Source organism: Ranitomeya variabilis, chromosome 1 (genome assembly GCF_051348905.1).
Source record: "Ranitomeya variabilis isolate aRanVar5 chromosome 1, aRanVar5.hap1, whole genome shotgun sequence".
Classification (NCBI taxonomy): Eukaryota; Metazoa; Chordata; class Amphibia; order Anura; family Dendrobatidae; genus Ranitomeya; species Ranitomeya variabilis.
In genome coordinates, this window is record NC_135232.1 from 754,661,365 (window position 1) to 754,681,764 (window position 20,400).

Below are 20,400 nucleotides of genomic sequence, written 5' to 3' on the forward strand. Positions count from 1 at the left end.
GAAGGAGTGGCCGTGACATAAAACAGGAAAGGGATACAAAAAGATATCCAAGGTATTGATAATGCCAGTCAGCAGCGTTCAAAATGTGATTAACAAATGGAAAATCAGGGGCTCTGTAAAAACAAAACCACGGTCAGGTTGACCAACAAACATTTCGTCCACAACCGCTAAGAAAATTGTTTGGGAAACAAAGAAAAACCCACAAATAAAATCAGCTGAAATACTGGACTCTCTGAAAACTAGCGGTGTGGCTGTTTCAAGATGCACAATAAGGAGGCACTTGAAGAAAAATGGGCTGCATGGTTGAGAGAAGAAAGCCATTACTGAGCAGATGCCACAAAGTATCTTGCCTACAATACGCAAAACAGCACAGAGACAAGCCTCAAAACTTCTGGAACAAGGTAATTTGGAGTGATGAGACCAAAATTTAACTTTTTGGCCACAACCATAAATGTTACATTTGGAGAGCGGTCAACAAGGCCAATGATGAAAGGAACACCATTCCTACTGTAAAGCACGGAGGTGGATTGCTGATGTTTTGGGGATATGTGAGCTACATAGGCACGGGAAACTTGGTCAAAGTTGAAGGAAAGATGAATGCAGCACTCATCAGCCCGGAAGCTGCACATGGGACGTATTTGGATGTTCCAACATGACAACAATCCAAAACACAAGACCTGTCATTGGCTACATCAGAACAAAGTGAAGGTTCTGGAGTGGCCATCTCAGACTCCTGACCTCAATATCATTGAGCCAATCTGGGGAGATCCCAAGCACACAGTTCATGCTAGACAGCCCAGGAATTTACAGAAACTGGAGGCTTTCTGCCAAGAAGAATTTGCAGCTTTACCATCTGAGAAAATAAAGAACCTCATCCACAACTACCACAAAAGACTTCAAGCTGTCATTGCTGTCATTGATGTTAGAGGGGGCAATGCACGGTATTAAGAAATAGGGTGTGTAAACATTTGATCAGGGTCATTTGGATTTTTTGGGTAGTCATTATGATTTAGAAAAAAAACACAGTAGTTTGACAATAAATGGCATCACCCAACGACTAACCATGAGTGGAGAAAAAGTTTTGGTGTTATCATTCATATTCTCTGATAAAAGGTCAAGAAAGCAAAAATTCTGCTGGGGTACGTAAACTTTTGAGCACAGCTGTATATAGCCATATATGTATATGTGGCGCCCTGTGTCGCCACAAAATGTTCAAATATGTACTATTTTATATGTGTATTGTAAATGATGGGAGTTATGCTTTCTCTGCTGGGGACAACTGCACACACAATTTACCCCACTCCATTACTCTGTCTAAAGCTTAGAGATTCAGAGAGATACCCTAACTGGGAAGGGAAGGGCATAGTTAGTCTGTGAGGAGACAGTGTGTGAAAAGAAAATGGAGAATGTTCATGGAGGAGAGATATGTGCTCTCTCCAGGGACAGTGCTGAGAAGGATCAGGACATCAGCCCCTAGACCATCCAGGCTTCCAGAGTCGGGTGGTAAGCTGAGATGCTGTGTGGTTATCATAACCAGCAGTAAAGTGTTTTTCCCAGGAGCTCCATAGCAAAAGAGAATCAGTGAGGGATTGTGCAAGTACAAACACGTGCTTCACATAGGATTCACGCTGCGGGCTGCCGGGGGGAGAAAACACAGTGAGTACATGGCTGTACTGGAAGTTTCAGACTTCAGGAAACCTTTGTCCCAGAAAGGACTAGAGCAGCAGGGAATTCATACAGCAGAGAGAGATAATTCCCATCGTGCAGAGCAGACTGTATACCTGACCTGGTGAGAGTTGTATTCCATCCTCTGAAACTGCATCTGGACTTCAGTAAATGGTAAAGTGACTTTCCCTGTCTCCTGCCTTATTACTTTGTACCATCTACTTCCATAACTATCCCTGGGGGCCAGCCCTAGTTGGAGGGGGTTAAACACCTGCGCGGCCATCGTATAGCCAAAAACTCGAACTGGCGTCACAAACTCTTCTTTTTAATTTTTGTTTTCCTTTTTATCTTTTTATTTTTAATCCCTATTTCACTGTCCCCGGAGCACAGGCAGCGGGCACGGCTGCCATCCCCGTGACCCCCTGAATCCAACGCTGCCCAGCAACCTGAGTACCCCGCTCTGGGCGATACATATAGTCATAATCATATAGTATAAATAGTGTGCATAACATATTTTGTACATAATAAAGTTTGCACTTTCTAGCCACTGCATCCATGGATCCAAAGTGTATTCTAAAATATTGGCTGTGAAGTAAAATAACTATTTGAAGTTCTGTGAGGAAGGCACAAGACCACTAGAAATTAAAAGGTATCAGGTAGGTGCATACCATAAATTGGACCAATGCGGAAAACTACCCGCATCCTGGCCCTTTGAAGTTTTAGAAACTGCAGTTCAAAAGGCAAAATAAATCTTAAAGGGGTGGTCCACTACTAGGACAACCCCTTCTTGATCATAATGTTTGGCCCCCATAATTTTAGAAAGTCTATATTCTCCTCCCATGCTGGCGCCATTCCTTTGGTGTCAGCAGTCGCTCTCCCTGGTGCTTTCACATGGTTGTTGTGACACGTGACGCTGGCGCCCAATCAGCACTGGTGTCACTGTCCCCGTCTTAGGACAAATAGATCATGAAGAGGAGCCAGGGCTGCTGGTGATCCAGGACTTGCACTTCATGTTCAATTTGTCATAAGGCGGGGACAGTGACGCCAGTGCTGACTGGGCGCCAGCTAAACGTGTCACAACACCGCACGAGGGCCCCAGGGAGAGCGACTGCCGTCACTTATTTCAATACATTTATCATTTCTTATTTTCAACTACTAGTAATAATGATATTGCAGTGGTGATAATGACAGAACTCTTTATAGCAGCTATAAACAAAAATGATCCCTGTTTACCAGTAAATGAGAAAGTCACAAATATAAAGATAGCAAGAAGAAAGAAGCTAGATTAGGAGAATAAAGAGTTTTTCCGAATTTGCAATATATTGAAGACCATCAATATTAGATCGGGAGGAAAGTCCCTATAATGAGGCAGATGGAGGCACTGTGGTCGCCATCTGGCCGCTTATGATCTGGCATTGTTCGTCATTTTAAGCGAACATAAAAGCACAGTCCGCCATAGTGTTGTGCACTTCTGAAAAAAAGGATACCCCTGAACAGAGGCCAGATGGAGTCCAGAGTAACTCTGCTGCCTCACTCTAGTGAATGGCTCCCTCGGGGGTTTCATCTCAATCATGTCACTCTGAGATTTAGATGGAAACCCCATCAAAAGTAAGTTGTCAGCTTAGAACGCTGGATAACTGTGATCCAAAACGTTATGTAAAATGTTCCCAATAAAAGCTTCAAATCAATCCACAAAAAAAGCAAGTCCCCACTCAGGTCTGTCATCTGCTAACGGAAATATAGAGGGCTTCCACGTTACTGGTAGCACAAAGGCTCCATAGTTCCTCCAAAAGAAATTCAGCAAATTCTGCACTCCCAAATCCAAATCCCCCCTTCTGAGCCCCAGTGTGCCTAAACCACATTTAGCATAAACATGTTTGGCATTTGTGTAGTGATGAGAGCCCACCTAATTTACAGATGCATGTCTCCAGAAGCGGTAGCTGGGCACCCCAACGTACTTGTGACTGCAAATTACTGGGCACTACAATGGCAGTTTGCAGTTTTCGCTCAGCAACATCCATGGCTGCTTGTTTCTGGAAAACACCGGTGGAGTCAAAATCGTCACTACCTCTGTAGATAAATTCCCAAAGGGTTATAATTTCCAAAATGGGTTCACTTGAGGAAGGATTCTGCTTGTCACTTAGGGGTTCTGTACATGAAGTCCACAAACTATTCTAGGAAAATCTGCGCTCCAGGAGCAAATAGCGCTCGAAGAGGCAAATAGTGTTCCTTCCCTCCCTAGTCTTGCCGTGTGGTTAAACAGTACTGTATGAGGTATTTCTACATTCTGGAGAAATTGTGGGACAAATTTTTGTGCCATTTTTACCCATTTCCCTGTGTGAAAATGTTAAATCTTGGGCTAAAACAAAATATTGTTGGTAAAAATGTTATGGTATACCCATGGTGTCAATATGATCTCTATACCTGTTGATGAATTCATTGAGAAGTTTTGTTTGTAAAATGGGGTCACTTACAGGGGGTTCTGCTGTTCTGGCACCTCAGGGGCTCTGCCAGCGTAACATTGCACCCTCAAACCAGTCCAGCAAAATCTGAACTCCAATATGGCGCTTCTTCCCTTCTGAGCTTTGCACTGTGCCTCAAAGTAGCTTTTGACCACATATGGGGTATTGGAGTACTCAGGAGAAATTGCGTAACAAATTGTACAGTCTATTTTCTCCTGTTATCCCTTTTGAAAATTAAAAATTTGGTCCCAAAATAACAATTATCGAATAAAATTGGTAATTTTCCATTGACTCAGCCCAATGTTATTCAATTCTATGAATCCCCTGAGGCTTAAAAATTCTCACTACACCCATAGATGTATTCCACAAGAATTGTAGTTTGCAAAATGAGGTCATTTGTGAGGTTTCCTTTCTTTTGGCATGTCAAGGGCTTTTCAAATGTGACATGGTATCCACAATCTATTCAAGGCAAAATTGCACTGCAGAATTCAGTTGCCCTTACATTACATGCCCCGCCGTGTGTCCAAACAGTAGCTTTCCACCACATATGGTGTATTTTGTATTTTGCTAGAATGGTTTGAGGGTACCATGTCCCATTGGCAGAGCCCCTGAGGAGCCAGAACAGCAGAAACCTTCATAACTAACCCCATTTTACAAACTACATTTCTCAATGAATTCATCTAGGGGTGCAATGAGCATATTGACACCACATGTGCCTCTCAGAATTTTATACCATTGAGAATTGAAGAAAAAATGATTACATTTTTACCACTAAAATGTTGTTTTAGCTCCAAGTTTTTAATTTTTATAGGGGCTAAAAGGAAAAAATGGACCTCACAGTTTGTTGTACAATTTCTCCTGAGTGTGCCAATAGCTGATATATAATCGGGAAATGCCTTTCAGGCACAGTGAAAAGCTCAGAAGGGAAGGAGTGCCATACTATAGTGCAGAGTTTACTGTTACGGTTTGCGGGTGCCATGACCCACTGGAAGAGCCCCTGAGGTGCTAGAACAGCTGAATCCTCATAAGTGACCGCATTTTACAAACAACACCTCTCAAGGAATTCATTTAAGGGCTCTTTCAGATGTCAGTGCGTCCGGTACGTGTGGTGACAGTTTTCACACGTACAAGAGACAGTTAGGCCATGTTCACACGCTGCGGGTTCCTCTGCGGGTTAATCCCGCAGCGGAATTGAAAATCTGCAGGGCAAAACCGCTGTGGTTATCCCTGCAGATTTATCGCGGTTTGTTCCGCGGTTTCCGCTGCGGGATTACTGCTGTACTATTGATGCTGCATATGCAGCAATATGCAGCATCAATAGTAATGTAAAAAATAATAAAAATTGGCTATACTCACCCTCTGACGTCGCGATCTCCCCGGCGCTGCAAGCGGCTGTGCCGACAAGGACCTTCGTGACGTCACGGTCATGTGACCGCGGCGTCATCACGGTCATGTGACCGCGACGTCACCACAGGTCCTGTTCGGCACAGCAACTGAGACCGGACGGCCGCGGGCAGCGCTGAGAGGTGAGTATAGCTTCATTTTTTATTTTAATTCTTTTTTTTACACTATTTTATGGTTCCCAGGGCCTGGAGGAGAGTCTCCTCTCCTCCACCCCGGGTACCACCCGCACATTATCCGCTTACTTCCCGCAACGTGGGCACAGCCCCATGCGGGAAGTAAGCGGTTCAATGCATTCCTATGGGTGCAGAATCGCAGCGATTCTGCACAAAGAAGTGACATGCTGCGGGTTGTAAACCGCTGCGTTTCTGCGCGGTTTTTCCCGCAGCATGTGCACTGCGGTTTGCGGTTTCCATAGGGTTTACATGTTAATGTAAACGCTATGGAAACTGCTGCGGACCCGCAGCATCAAAATCGCGGCGGTTCCGCGGTAAAAACCGCAGCGTGTGAACATGGCCTTACACACATAGACTCATTAAAGTGAATGGACACTGTGCATATCATTGTGTTTCTACTTGTGTCCATGGGCAAAATTTGCTGACATGTTCGTTTTTAATAGCAGTCTGGGCTGCAAAACGTCCCGCATATGTGCACACTGATGACATCTGTGTGTCATCAGTACCACATGTACCGGCGCCTGGGAAGCAGGGGCACAGTTAGCGCTGTTCCCTGACGCTAGGTGCTGAAGACAGCTCTCATCATTTTCCCCTGCTCGCATTGTGATCAGCGCGAGCAGGGGAGAATGTTGAGAGTTACATTCAACTGACACTCTCGAGATAACCTACTCCCATCAGCTTACACTTGCTACCACTAATAACAGTGAGAGCAGGTGGAGGCTGATGGGAGTATTCAGCAGCCACTATAAATAATTTAAAAAAAACAACATGAGTTGCCCTGTAATTTTGTTAACCAGCCAGCAAAACTGACATCTGCGGGCTGCAACCCTCAGCTGTCAGCTTAAGCAAGGCTGATTATCAAGAATAGAGTGGTCCCCTTGCTGTTTTTTCAAGTATTAAAATGAATAATTTCAAAAAATGTTGTGAGGTCCCCCCAATTTTTCACAACCAGCCTTGCTAAAGCAAACAGCTTGGGGCTGGTATTCTTAGGATGGTAAGGGGCCATGGATATTGACCCCCAGCCTAAAAATAGCAGCCCGCAGGCACCCAGAAAAAGGCACATCTATTAGATGCACCAATTCTGATGCATTGCCCGCTCTTCCCACTTGCCCTGTGGCGATAGAAGTAAGACGCCTCGCCTCTCCATGAATAATCCTTTAGTTGTATGCTAAATAAACACACAGCAAGTATAAAGTATTTTATCTAATATATAAAGCTGAATGTGTGTGTATGTATGTGTGTGTGAGTGTATGTCCGGGATTGGCATCTGCACCGTCGCAGCTACAGCCACAAAATTTTGCACAGTCACACGTCTGGACCCCGAGAGCGTCATAGGCTATGTTGTGAGGCGAAATTTTAACCCCGCGCATTCCAATTCACCAAACAATTTTGCCCCTATCTACATAATGGGGAAAAAGTGAAAGGAAAAGTGTTGCTACATGCATGTCGCCACACAAAACTCATCTCACAAAAGTCGCTAGATGCATGTCGCCACACGCAACTCAACACACACAACTTGACACATGAAACTCGCCCTAAAACACACACAAGTCTGGTATTATCCTTCAAAAATAAAAATCTGATTAATAAGCAGACAAACTACAAGAGCAACAACTGTACCATATAGGAAATACGGCAGCTGTCAGTCACATGATCTGTCTATTATATGTATGTGTGAGCTAATATATACAGCCAGGGGGGAGGGCTTCCTGTTGGCTGGGGATTTATCAGGCTGCCAATTTAGCTTACAAATACTGAGGTAAAAATACTGAGCAAATAATGTGTGAACGCAGTCTAATACAGGAGATGACATACAGATATATACTATACTAGATTGTGGCCCGATTCTAACGTATCGGGTATTCTAGAATTTGCATGTCCCCGTAGTATATGGACAATGATGATTCCAGAATTCGCGGCAGACTGTGCCCGTTGCTGATTGGTCAAGGCAAACCTTTATGACATCATCGTCGCCATGGCAACCATTATGACATCTACGTCGATACTGTGCCCGTCGCTGATTGGGCGAGGCCCAGGCGGCCTCGACCAATCAGAGACACGATATTTCCAGGACAGACAGAAAAACCCTTAGACAATTATATATATAGATACAGAAGGAGATGACACACAGGTATATACTATATACAGGGGAGATGACACACAGGTATATACTATATACAGGAGATGACATACAGGTATATACTATATACAGGAGGAGATGACACACAGGTATATACTATATACAGGAGGATATGACACACTGGTATATACTATATACAGGAGGAGATGACACACACATATATACTATATACAGGGGAGATGACACACAGGCATATACTATATACAGGAGGAGATGACACACTGGTATATACTATATACAGGGGAGATGACATACAGGTACATACCATATACAGGGGAGATGACACACAGGTATATACTATATACAGGAGGAGATGAGATGACATACAGGTACATACTATATACAGGAGAAGATGACATACAGGTACACATACTATATACAGGGGAGATGACATACAGGTACATACCATATACAGGGGAGATGACACACAGGTATATACTATATACAGGAGGAGATGACATACAGGTATATAGTATATACAGAAGAGATGACATACAGGTATATACTATATACAGGAGGAGATGACACATAGGTATATACAATATACAGGAGGAGATGGCATACAGCAGGTATATACTATTTACAGGGGAGATGACATACAGCTATATACTATATACAGGAGATGACATACAGGTGTATACTATATATAAGGGAGATGACAAATATGTATATACTGAGGGGAAAATGAGAGGTGTGAGGTGAAAATGAGGGGTGTGAGGTGAAAATGAAAAGGCGTGAGTGCAAATTGAGAGGAGTGAGGGAAAATAGTGGAGTGATCGGAAAATGACAGATGTGAGGTCAAAATGACAAGAGTTAGGGGGGAATGAGAGGAGTGAGGGGGAAAATAAGAGGAGTGAGGGGGAAAATGAGAGGTGTAAGGGAGAAAATGAGAGATGTGAGAGGGAAAAGGAGAGGCGTGATGGGAAAATAAGAGAAGTGAGGTGCTATAACTAACCACAGATATTTACTATGCCCAGGCAATGCCGGGCTCTTCAGCTAGTTTGAAATAAAAATAGAATTCACTTTTCCATTTTTTTAAAATAACATACACAGTTATATTCACCTAACGCCTAATTCCTCTGAATCCCTCATCTCCTGTAATAAAACAAAAATAAAAAAACAACAGTATCCCTCACCTGTCCAACATTCTGTCCCACGCTGTAATCCATGTACTGGGATACATAGTTTGCAACCTGGACGGTGCCAAGATGCGACGGTTCAGGCTGAGAACCACTGATGAATGAGCTGCTGTGAGCGCAGCATCAGTCAGCAGCGATGACCTCATCTAGGTTACCGCGGGTCACGGAGGCTGCTTTCTATGCCGGACTGAACTGCAGTGACCTCAGCACCATGAGAAAAAATCAGTGACTTCACTGCAGTTCAGCTCAGTGAGTTCTCTGCAGATTAAATATCAAAGATCTGCAGTGAACTCACTGAGCTGAACTGCGGAGAACTCAGTGACTTTTTGCTCTCACTGTTATTAGTGGCAGCAGGTGTAGGCTGATGGGAGTAGTAGTCCCATCAGCCGCCGCCTGCTCTCGCTGTTATCAGTTCAATATAACTCTCAACATTCTCCCCTGCTTGTGCTGATCGCTGGCAGAGCAGGGGAGAATGATGAGAGCGATCTTCAGCACCTAGCGCCAGGGAACAAGACTAACTGTACCGCTGCTTAACATGTCCCAGTACGTGTGGTACTGATGTAGCTCACGGGCTGCACACGGTTGCCATAAGTATTACACACGCAGACACTGATATCTCCGGTACTGTTTTTTCCGGTACCGGAAATATCAGGACGTGTGAAACAGGCCTAAGGGTGCAGTGATCATATTGACACCACAGGTGTCACAGAATTATATACTGTTGATCAATGAAAAAAAAATAATTACATTTTTACCACAAAAATTTAGTTTTCGGCCCAAAGGTTACATTTAAACACAGGGAAATTGGTGAAAATGGCACAAATATTTGTCACACAATTCTGCTGAACATGGCAATACTCCATATATGGCTGTACAGTACTGTTTAGCTACATGGAGAGACTCGGGAGGGAAAGGGACCAAAATTATAGATTATTATTGTAGAATAGTTTGTGGACTGCATATACAGATAGCCTAAGTGCCAGAAGAGCAAAATCATCCCTCAAGTGATCCCAGTTTAGAAATTATGCCCATTGTGCCCTGCTCGTGCTTCTAGAGACATCCACCCTGTAAATTAGTGGGCTGTCATCACTACAGAAATGCCAAACGTGAATGCTAAATGTGGTTTAGGCACACTGTGGGTGCTCAGAAAGGAGGGGGGCATTTGGATTTGGGAGCCAGAATTAGCTGGATTTCTTTGGGGGGGTGAGGAGCGTTTTTCCAGAGACTTTGTGCTACCGGTAACATAGCAGCCCCCTATATTTCTGGTAAGAGATGACGGACCTGACTGGGGACTTTCTTTTTTGTGTGGATAGAGTTGAAACATTTATTGGGAACATTTTATACAACATTTGGGATCACATTTTTCCGGCACTTTACGCTGAACACTTGTATCGGTGTTTCCATCCAAGTTTCCAAATGATGTGATTGAGATGAAACCTCCAACGGATCCAATCAGTATAATGAGGCAGCAGAGTTACTATGGACTCCGTCTGGCCTTTGTTCAGCAGTATCGTTTCATAGGTGCACAAAACTGTTGTCGATCTCACTTTTATGCACGCTTAAAAAAAATGGACACTGCCGGTTCACAGACGGCGTCCACTGTGCCTCCATCTGCCTCATTATAGGGAATCTTCTGCTGGGGGTTCCATTTGAATCACGTGTGAATTGTGAGCCGAGCCTTACTGCGATCTTTGAAAGGCAGAATGAACAAATCAATAGTAGATGAAGAATTGGTTTTATTTATTTTTATGCCGTTTATCATGTGGCATAAATGATTAGGCAACTTTATTCTTTGGGTCGGTGCAATTACAGTGTTACCAGATTTACATGCGATTTTATGTTTGGCTACTGTCATACACTAAAAGACGCTTTTTTTTGCAAAAAAACATTTTTTGCATTGCTATATTTTTTAAGAGCGCTTATTTTTCTATATTTCTGCCAACAGAGTCATGTGAGCGCTTGTATTTTCCTGGATGAATTGGTGATTTTATTGGTACTATTTTCGGTCACATGATCTTTTTGATCGCTTTCTTTTTCAATTTTTGGGAGGCACAATGAACAAAAATCAGCAATTCAATAATTACTTTTTTATGCCAGCCATGGTGTGGTAAAAGTGAAAAGTTAGTACGATTACAGCGATAACAACGTGTATATAATTTTTTTTATGTTTTGCCGCTTTTACACAATAAAAACTATTTTATAGAAAAAATATATTGTGAGAGCTATAGCTTTTTATTCTCCGCTGAGTGAGCTGTATAGCGGCTTGTTTTTTACTGGACAAGATTACGTTTTCAGCTATACCATTTTTATTTCTATTGGACTGTTTAATCTTGTTTTATTCCACTTTTTGCTCAGAAGAATGTCAAAAAACATTTTTTTGCCACTTTTTTATGGCATTCAACTGAAGGGGTTAACTAGTTTGACAGTTTTATAGGTTGGATAGTTCCAGGCATGGCGATGCCACATATGTGTACTTTATTACTTTATTATTTTTTTAAAACTTTTTTTTAACTTTTTTTGCCAGTATAATGCATTATACCTGTCAGTACTGAATTGACAAAATACCTTTTAAACCATTCCCCTCGCATGGTCTAAACAGGCTCCTGTAGCTGTGTGCCTCAGTATGCCAACATTTCGGATTTTAAAATAATTTTTCAAGCTGGTGTTATAAAGTATTCTAAGCTTCAAGCTTGAGAAAGGCTCAGTGTGAGCCAAAACGTCGCCACTCCATGAGGGTCTGAATAAAATCCACCTTTTTCACCTAAAGTATATGGAGTGCTGCCTTCTTTTTTCTTTTATTTTGATAGATATGGGATAGAAAGATAGATAGATAGATAGATAGATAGATAGATATGAGATATCCTACAGATATATTATTTCACAACCCCCCTACAAATTATAAACTTGCACCCTTTAGTGCCTTTCATGTGGAGTCTATTGTTGAGCTTGTTAAACTTGTTTAACCTAAAAAATAATGTAAAACACACACTCAAAAATAATTTAAAATAAAACACTCCCCAATACGTTCCATGGTTCAACAATTTATAAAAAAAAATAAACATCCAGGTGTAAAGTGCTGTAGAGTGGTAGTCATGACTGAGCTGGTATTTCGCTCTGGCACATTACATTCAAAAGGTGTTACAGTATGCTGTAGGGCAGTGTTCCCCAACTCCGATCCTCAAAAGCCACCAGCAGGTCATGTTTTCCGGATTTCCTTAGTATTGCACAGGTGATTGAATGCTGATGCAATTATCACCTGTGCGATACTAAGGAAATCTTGAAAACGTGACCTGTTGGTGGCTCTTGAGGACCGGAATTGTGGAACACTGCTGTAGGGTGTGGGGCACATCACACTCACTTGCAGGCCACAGGCTTCTGTACTTAGGCGACATCACACACAATTCAGGGGACGCCAAGTTCTTTACAACAGCCAAACGTTTACTGACCAGTTCAAGTTCTTCAAATGGTGACAGGTGGGATAAGGCACAGCAATTCATATATTCCTCCTTTTTAGTACAATCCTCTTCAGTCCTGTCGCTAGTTTGTCTTGGACTACCCCCAAACCCACTGGCTCTATCAGCCTCAGAGATTTCCTGTCCACGTCGGCAGTGCACCCAGGACCGGCCATTGTCTTCCGTCTATGCAGGTCCCTGTCCATCTTCCACTGTAACAAAGAAGATACTATGGGTCACTATTGATGTTAGTTTTCCTTGCTGGAAGCCTGCTGCACTGATCACTCCCACCATCCTTTAAATGGTCACCTGATGCATCAGCTGACTGTTGGTGATAGAGTTTCTCTATGGAGACTAGCCGTGTAGTTGCAGCTCTCTGGTTTCAGCTACTTCTGGAGTTTGGAGTCCTGTTTCTGTGTCGACTGCAGTGTGGGGAGCTTGGCAGCGGACTCTGAAAGCTAAGTATTGTGTTTATTCCTTGTTCCTCTGGTGTTTGTCACTGTCCCCTGTTTTTGTACCATCTGCAGTGGTGAGGCTAGTGCCCTTGCTGGCCAGTGCACTAGCCAGGGCAGTGTGAGGTGATAGCAAGGGACGAGGTTCCTGATGGCGGTGGGGGTAAGGACCCACTTAGGGCATTAGGGGAGTGCAGGAACAGGCTTAGGTTTGAGCTCAGGGGGTGTCCATCCCTCATTTCCCTATTGATAGGGCCTTCCTCTCCCCTTTTCCATCCCGTTGTGCATTTGTTGTGCCATCCGCTGACCGACCCCCCATTGGGTCATTGTATTTCGTGACATTATCACCAACCCATACTTTTTCCCAGTGAACAGATGAGGTTAAGGAGCTGTGGTGTCAGGTGGTGCAGCAGCTTCAGCAGGTGTTGGGGTTCTGGGTCGCGGCTCATGTGCAGGCTCAACCGGAACCCAAGATATCTCTCCCTGACAAGTTCTCTGGAGGGAAAGATACATTTTTGATTTTTAAGGAGGCCTGTAAGCTATATTTCAGGCTCAGCCCTCGTTCTTCAGGAACTGAGGAACAGCGTGTGGGTATTATAGTCTCCCTTTTCAAGGGTGATCCCCAATCCTGGGCCTTCTCCCTGCCAACAGATTCACCACCTTTGCGGGCAGTGGATGAGTTTTTTGCAGCATTGGTGCTGGTGTATGGGGATTCTGATGGTGTCTCCCTGAGTCTAGACTCTGTAAGATCAAGCAAGGGGACCGGCCAGCTCAGAGATTAGGAGAAGGGCTACTGACATGCAGTGGAATGACCCTGCCCTTATAAGCCATTTTTGTCAGGGTCTGTCAGCTAGGCTTCAGGATACTCTGGTGCAGTATGCTAATCCTGGGTCATTGGAGGCTCTTGCTATCCAGGTGGAGAGATGCCTCAAGGAGAGACATACACCAAATCTACCCCCTGTGGTTCTTTCTAGGGAGGACACACTGGTGCAGACAGACAAATCCATGCAGGTGGGAGGAGTCTCTTCTCAGACTAGGTTGCATGCGGTTCACCATGGGATCGGGACATGTTTTTTCTGTGGTCTGACTGATCATTTCATCAATGTCTGCCCAGCTCGCACCAAAGTATGTTCACCATCTCAAAATCCGCTTCCCTCCTGGTCATGTGGAGGGAGGCGAACAGGGTGTTTATATTTTCTCCATCCTTTCATCTCAGTGTACCATTCCTGCTGAAGTGGTGGCTGGTGGGGTTACTGAGACTATACTGGTGCTTGTGGATAGTGGAGCCGGAGTCAATTCGGTAGATTCTCACTTTGTCGAGACCCATAGCGTTCAAGCAATTGACTCTGTCCCACTCAGCCAGGAGAGGGTGACCCAAGTTGTAGATAATATAAATCTGCGTTTAGGAACTCTTCATGAAGGGTCCCTGTCGTGCCACGTCATGGAGGGTACGGCAACTCCCATCGTCTTAGGCCTTCCTTGATTGAAGAAACACAACCCGGTCTTAAATTGGCGGTCCAGGGACGTAGTCAGCTGAGACCAGTCATGTAAGGACTACTGCCTGGGAGCTACGATCTCTGCCATCCTTCTCTAACCTACCCCTTCATCTCTGGTGGGGGCAGCTGAGGTTCTGTCAGGGAGTAGGGGCAAGACTCAACCCTCACCACAAGTAAACCCTGAGTCTCTGAGTCCTCTTAGGAGGAGGGGTCAGGGGAGAGTGGTGGTTCCCTCTGTATGTAGTGAGGGTAAGAGTTTGGCGACACAGGCCTCTTGTGTTGATTCCTCAAATAGTTAACCATCCTGTGGCAAACGCATGCATGGAAATAAGCATTCAGGTCTGGACCTGTATGTGAATGAGTACATGTGGGTGTCCACCAAAAACATCAGGTAGAAGAACGTAACTGGGACCTGGAGTTCTAGGGTGATTGGATCATATCGGGTGTCAGCCATTCTCAGTCTGGGGACTTTCCAGCTGGAGTTACCCCCAGTAATGCACGTCCCCACATATTCCACAGGTCGGCACTCTGGAGATTTGTTGCACCTCCGGAGCATACGTTATTGCCATCTACATTGGACTGCATTTGCTGTAAATCTGGGGATCAGGTGACTGCAGAGGTGAATCTTTGTGGATCGAGGCGTCCTCACTGTACATCGCTTCCAGTGTTGTCCGGTGTTGAGGGTCCAGAGGCCCCTCATTGAGGGGGGGGTACTGTCACGATCCTATTTTGTATGCATGGCAGCTCTGGTTCCACTATGTTTTAAATCTAGCTTTTTACCTTTCAGGACCAGAGGGGGTTAATGTTAGTTTCCATTTCTGGAAGCCTGCTGCACTACAGAGTGGCTAGGTCAGCTGATGTGTGTGGTGACCACTCCCACCATCCTTTAAATGGTCACCTGATGAATCAGCTGACTGTTGGTGATAGAGTTTATCGAGACCAGCCATGCAGTTGCAGCTCTCTGGTGTCAGCTACTTCTGGAGTTTGGAGTCCTGTTTCTGTGTCGACTGCGTTGTGGAGCTTGGCAGCGGACTCTGGAAGCTAAGTGTTGTGTTTATTCCTTGTCCCTCTTATGTTTGTCTCTGTCCCCTGTGTTTGTACCATCTGCAGTGGTGAGGCTAGCTCCCTTGCCAGCCAGTGCACTAGCCAGGGCAGTGTGAGGTGATAGCGAGGGATGAGGTTCCTGATGGTGATGGGGGGAAGGCCTTATTTAGGGCATTAGGGGAGTGCAGAGACAGGCTCTGGTTTCAGCTCAGGGGGTGTCCATCCTTCATTTCCCTATCGGTAGGGCCTTTCTCTCCCCTTTTCCATCCCGTTGTGCGTTTGTTGTGCCGTCCACTGACTGGGTCGTAGTATTTCATGACACTGTGTCCAGCAGCCTTATGCCAGACTTTGCGCTCCAGACGTGACAGGAGCAACAAATCAGGATCCCAGTAATGCCTCGCACTGCCTGGAACAAGCAACACATGCTGCCCCTAGCAACCCCGCAACTTGACCTTCACCATGCACTTTGCTAACTCTCTCTAACCACCCTCTGTCAGGAAGTGCCCTCCTCTTTTTATTAACACTAGTGCCCACCCACTGGGCTAGTTCCTGTCATTAACTATTTCCTATCTCATATTCTAAATCTATTATCCTTTTCATATGTCTTTTGCTGTTGGTAAACCACTTACTGTATAAGCCGCACTTATGCTATCCTAAGCTAATCCTATGCTTATCCTGTACTATACCCTACTCACATTATGCACTAACATTTCACATTCTGCACATTAATGTAATACATATGACCCACATCGCTTTTACATACAGAACCACATGACAGTATTCACATAACGTGCTTGTTGTCTTCAGGGGCAAGAGAATGGTAAGACAGTCCACAAACCTACACAAGTCTGACATAGTCCAGGGAATCAGACGTAGTCCACTAATGGATATCTGAAAAAACATAAAAAGAAAGAAAGAAAAGCATGACGCTGTCCCTCATTCACCGATTATAAAAAAAAGTTCTAACTCTTGTCCGACATAGTCCAGCACTTCCCATGACTTTCCCTGAGTTTGTCGTATAAAACGCCTCATTCTGAGGCTCCATAGGTTTTAACACGAGCCTCTCACAAATCATGCTGCACTTTTTGAGACCCGGCGACTCTGATGGGCGGTGATGTTACTGATGTCACCACGCTTCAGAGCTGCCGGGCCTCTCAGAGCACAGCGCGAGCTGTGAGTGGCTGCTGCTAAAGCTTTTGGAGCCTCAGAATGCAAAGGCTAAGCTCCAGAATTGGCACATCAAATTGGATGGGCCCAATAACCATGGACCTTCCCAGGCTGATAATATAAGATCACAGCTGTCTGTTTTACCTTTGCTGGTTTCATAAAATAGCGGGACCCCACATCATTTTTTTTAAATTATGTATTAGGTTAAACAAGCTAAAATATATGTACATTAAACTCCATGAAAGGCACTAAAGAGTGCAAGTTTATAATATGTAGGGGTGAGCAAAAAACACACGCACACTCGCATTGTACTCGCATAACATATGGATTGACATATGCAGGAGATGCGCATGACACTCGTCCCCCTAGTGGGAGCCAGGCCTTAGGATGAACTTTTAGTGAGTTTTTGAAGCTGCAGAATTTCTGCTTTATTTTTGCACTGATTATTTAAATTAGGTTACTTTTGGTTTTTCATTGCGTTTTTTGTCTTCATTTTTTTAAATATGCGTTTTTATTGCAGCATTTTTGATGCAGCAAAAATGCGCAGCGTCCAAAACGCACCAAAAGCTCATTGTGGGAACAACGCCTATTAATGCTGCAGTACGCCTTCTCTTCCTCTACTAATGTAATCAAAATGACTCATTGTGTGATTTATTCAATCTACATTACTAAAGTAAAAGGACTGCTAGGCAAAGTCAAAGTTTTTTCCTTGTGAACCAACATTAGTCCTAAACTGTATACCCAAGATTTACTGCAGCATTGGTTGAAGGTTTTTAGGAAAAAGGACTGCACCAGCAAATTCAGTAGTTGACAAATATCGTATGTATTTTCCATGCATGGAGACATTGGGGATTTCCATATTTGGTGTCCATTACATAATTTATATGGTGCTTTATCTCAGTAAAGGTACCATTCAATTGTCTATGTTTCTGATTTTAATGTAAGCCATGATACCATAATGATCTCTGTTCTTTGTGTTTTTTTTAACCTCAGACGATTCTCTTTATGAGTCTCCGGAGCCTATCTTCACCAGCAATAATTCGGGCCTAAGTCTCAGGGTCCCTCACTCCAGCCTTGGTTTTCTTCTGTTTTGGACTATCATTGTCTTGTAGCTATTTGATGGCGATTAGCATAACATCAGCATAGAGAAGAGGGAGAATAACGGAACAAAGAAGAGGCCGACACCTGGAAATCTGGAACATTTGTATGAGACATAAAATGAAGAGAAGTGAGTTCCCCTCATGAGAACAGTATGAACAACCGTGACTTCTGCCGACATTGAAATGAGGGCAAAGCTTTGCTTATAAAATTGAGGCCCACACGTGCAGGTTTGCTGGAGTTTGGAGCTTTCCAGTAACTTGCTTTTTACATTTTCAGACCAAATGTATAGTCTTTTTATTTTGTATTCTTAGTATGTTTCCTGCATTTGCACCAGTAGAACAACATAATTGTGGAGATTCTTTTCCAATATGTTCGTAATGGGTTTCGACTCACTCTGACTATTCTGTCATCTGACACTTCCTTCCATTCTCCTGTCATATTCCATTCCAATTTCTCTACTAAGAGTTTGGAGTCATATCGTGAAATATTTTGTGGATGTGTAAGGTGCAAATATGGAGGGACCAAGATTGGTTATCATGCCCTTGTCTCAATGACTACACAAGGCAGCCCAAAACAAAAAAAAAGATTGTTTGTCTTCTGTAATAGCTCTTTAGTGCTTTTTTGGACAGAAAATCACACTTTAGACCCTTATAATGTCAATTTCCTTGTAACAATTTAGTTTTCTATCATTCTGTCCTTCATGGTAACATCACTGAACAGCTAGTGCTAAATAATTAACCTTCCTCTGTGAATGAGTTTATTAAGCTCTTAATCGATGAAATGTGCCATGTGAAATCTATTGATCCAGACATCAGAGTATTGCCTTCTCGCTGTTGAGTATTTGTTCCCAAGAATCTATATACATTATCAAGGATATTGACATCAGTATTGTAACTGAGGATTCCCACATCATTCTGTAATTCTACTTTTTACACACAGATTGCAGTACATTTTGGGAACACAGTAATTGCCTATTATAGCGGGAGGGGGATCCTATAAATTATCCCGAATTCATTGCCATCAGATATGAGTCGAAATGAATGAGCAATAGTGATGACTGTGATGTATACAGACATTACCCTTGGACTTACATATATAAATATATATATATACATATATAAATATTTTTTAAGTTAAAAAATTAGATGAAAAAAAAATAACATAAAAGTTTATATAAAAAAAGTCAGAAATGCTGAATAACTCTATTTGTTTTAAAGGAATAGAGAATTTTTGTGCCAATATTATACAGATTTCCAAAAAGAAACCTAATAGAAAACCTTTAATGGTGCTGTAAAATAAATAAAAAAAATAAATATGGCTGCCTTTCAGCATAGGTAAGCAGGACATTGAGGAAATCAAAGTGAAGTGTCTGCATTCAGCAGTGACTAGTACCTTTATGGCTGTAATGTACATGTATCCATCATGCCTCCGCTTCTAGGTGGTGGCATGCTAACAATTTCTAACTTGCACTTGCGCTCTATGTGCCGGTCTGTCTTCTCCAGTCTTCTCTACTCCGTCACCTTTTTAATACAGCAAAAAATAAAACTCGGTGTTGTTTCTCAAGCTCCTATGCTCCAGTGGCAAATAAAAACCTATACTATGTCTGTTTTATTATCCATATGTGATTCTCCCATCTCATCACTCGGTATCTGTCTGCCTGCTATAGGTGCAAGTCTCAGACACTTCATCCATGTGTGTAAATAGAGCCAGCAGGTATACTGTGATTTTCTATGTATTGCTGACAATGAATTTTATGGAAGTTGTATGATTTATAGACTAGGAAGCAAAAACTTGCAATAAAATACATTTTATCCACTCTCGTTTTTCTGTGCTGCTGCCTAAGGTCATATATTTTTATAAAAGAACTATAAAAATTAAATAGAATATTTTTTCTCTTTACTTCCAGGGCTTTCTCTTTCCCACGTAGTGGGCAGTCATATACTTATTGATATACAAGCAAGGATGACAAGATTTAAACAGCATCATCTGGTTGTGCTTTCCATATACTCCTAGGAAGGAATGTTTAGGACTCATTCAGATGTTTTATTTTTTTTTTTCACGTACAAAAAAATTGGACGATTATTTGGATTAGAATTTGATCACAGTGTGGTACGAGTGTTGTCTGATTTTCTCGTACATGGAAAAATAAAAAAAACTATTTTTCCACCTTCTTCATTCTGACAGTCCCTGAAAATCAGACCACACTTGGATGTAATCTGAGAGCAGTCCAATTTTTTTTCACGGACCCATTGACTTGCATTGTTGATTTTGATTAAAATCAGACATGCTTCCAATATTTTCTGTGGACCGCTCGGTTTGGGGAAAAAAGACTATCATAGGTACGAGTGCCTTCTGTGAAAATCACGGATAACAGTCGTACACAAAAAATGGACTTTTGAACGAGACCTTAGGCTGGTTTGACATGTTAGAAGTCAATGTAGTAAAGTAATTTTGCATAGTGCAAAGTGAGGGAGCTCTGTATTACTGTCCTGGGAATGAATAACCATACTTGGATATTATGTTCTGATGTCCAGATACTTTGGGCAGTACATTATATAATTTGGGCGTGATTCATGTGCACCTTTGCCAAAAATGTTACTGTAGTCAGGGACTGGATTTTTGCTGCATCAAAAAATCACCAAAAGCTCATTGTGGCAACATAGCCTTACTCTCATGTGCAGATCTGGAGCATCTGGTCCAGCATC

General features: G+C 43.0%; 1 protein-coding gene across 1 annotated transcript in view; it reads left to right on the plus strand.

Moving 5' to 3' along the window:
• Positions 1 to 19,510, plus strand: part of EFNA2 (ephrin A2) — a 358,850-nt gene extending 339,340 nt beyond the window's left edge. The window contains exon 4 of the mRNA XM_077270964.1: positions 17,588 to 19,510. Coding sequence (XP_077127079.1) covers positions 17,588 to 17,706 — 119 coding nt within the window. The 3' untranslated portion in view covers positions 17,707 to 19,510. The remainder of the gene's footprint in view (positions 1 to 17,587) is intronic.
• The last annotated feature ends 890 nt before the right edge of the window (positions 19,511 to 20,400 follow it).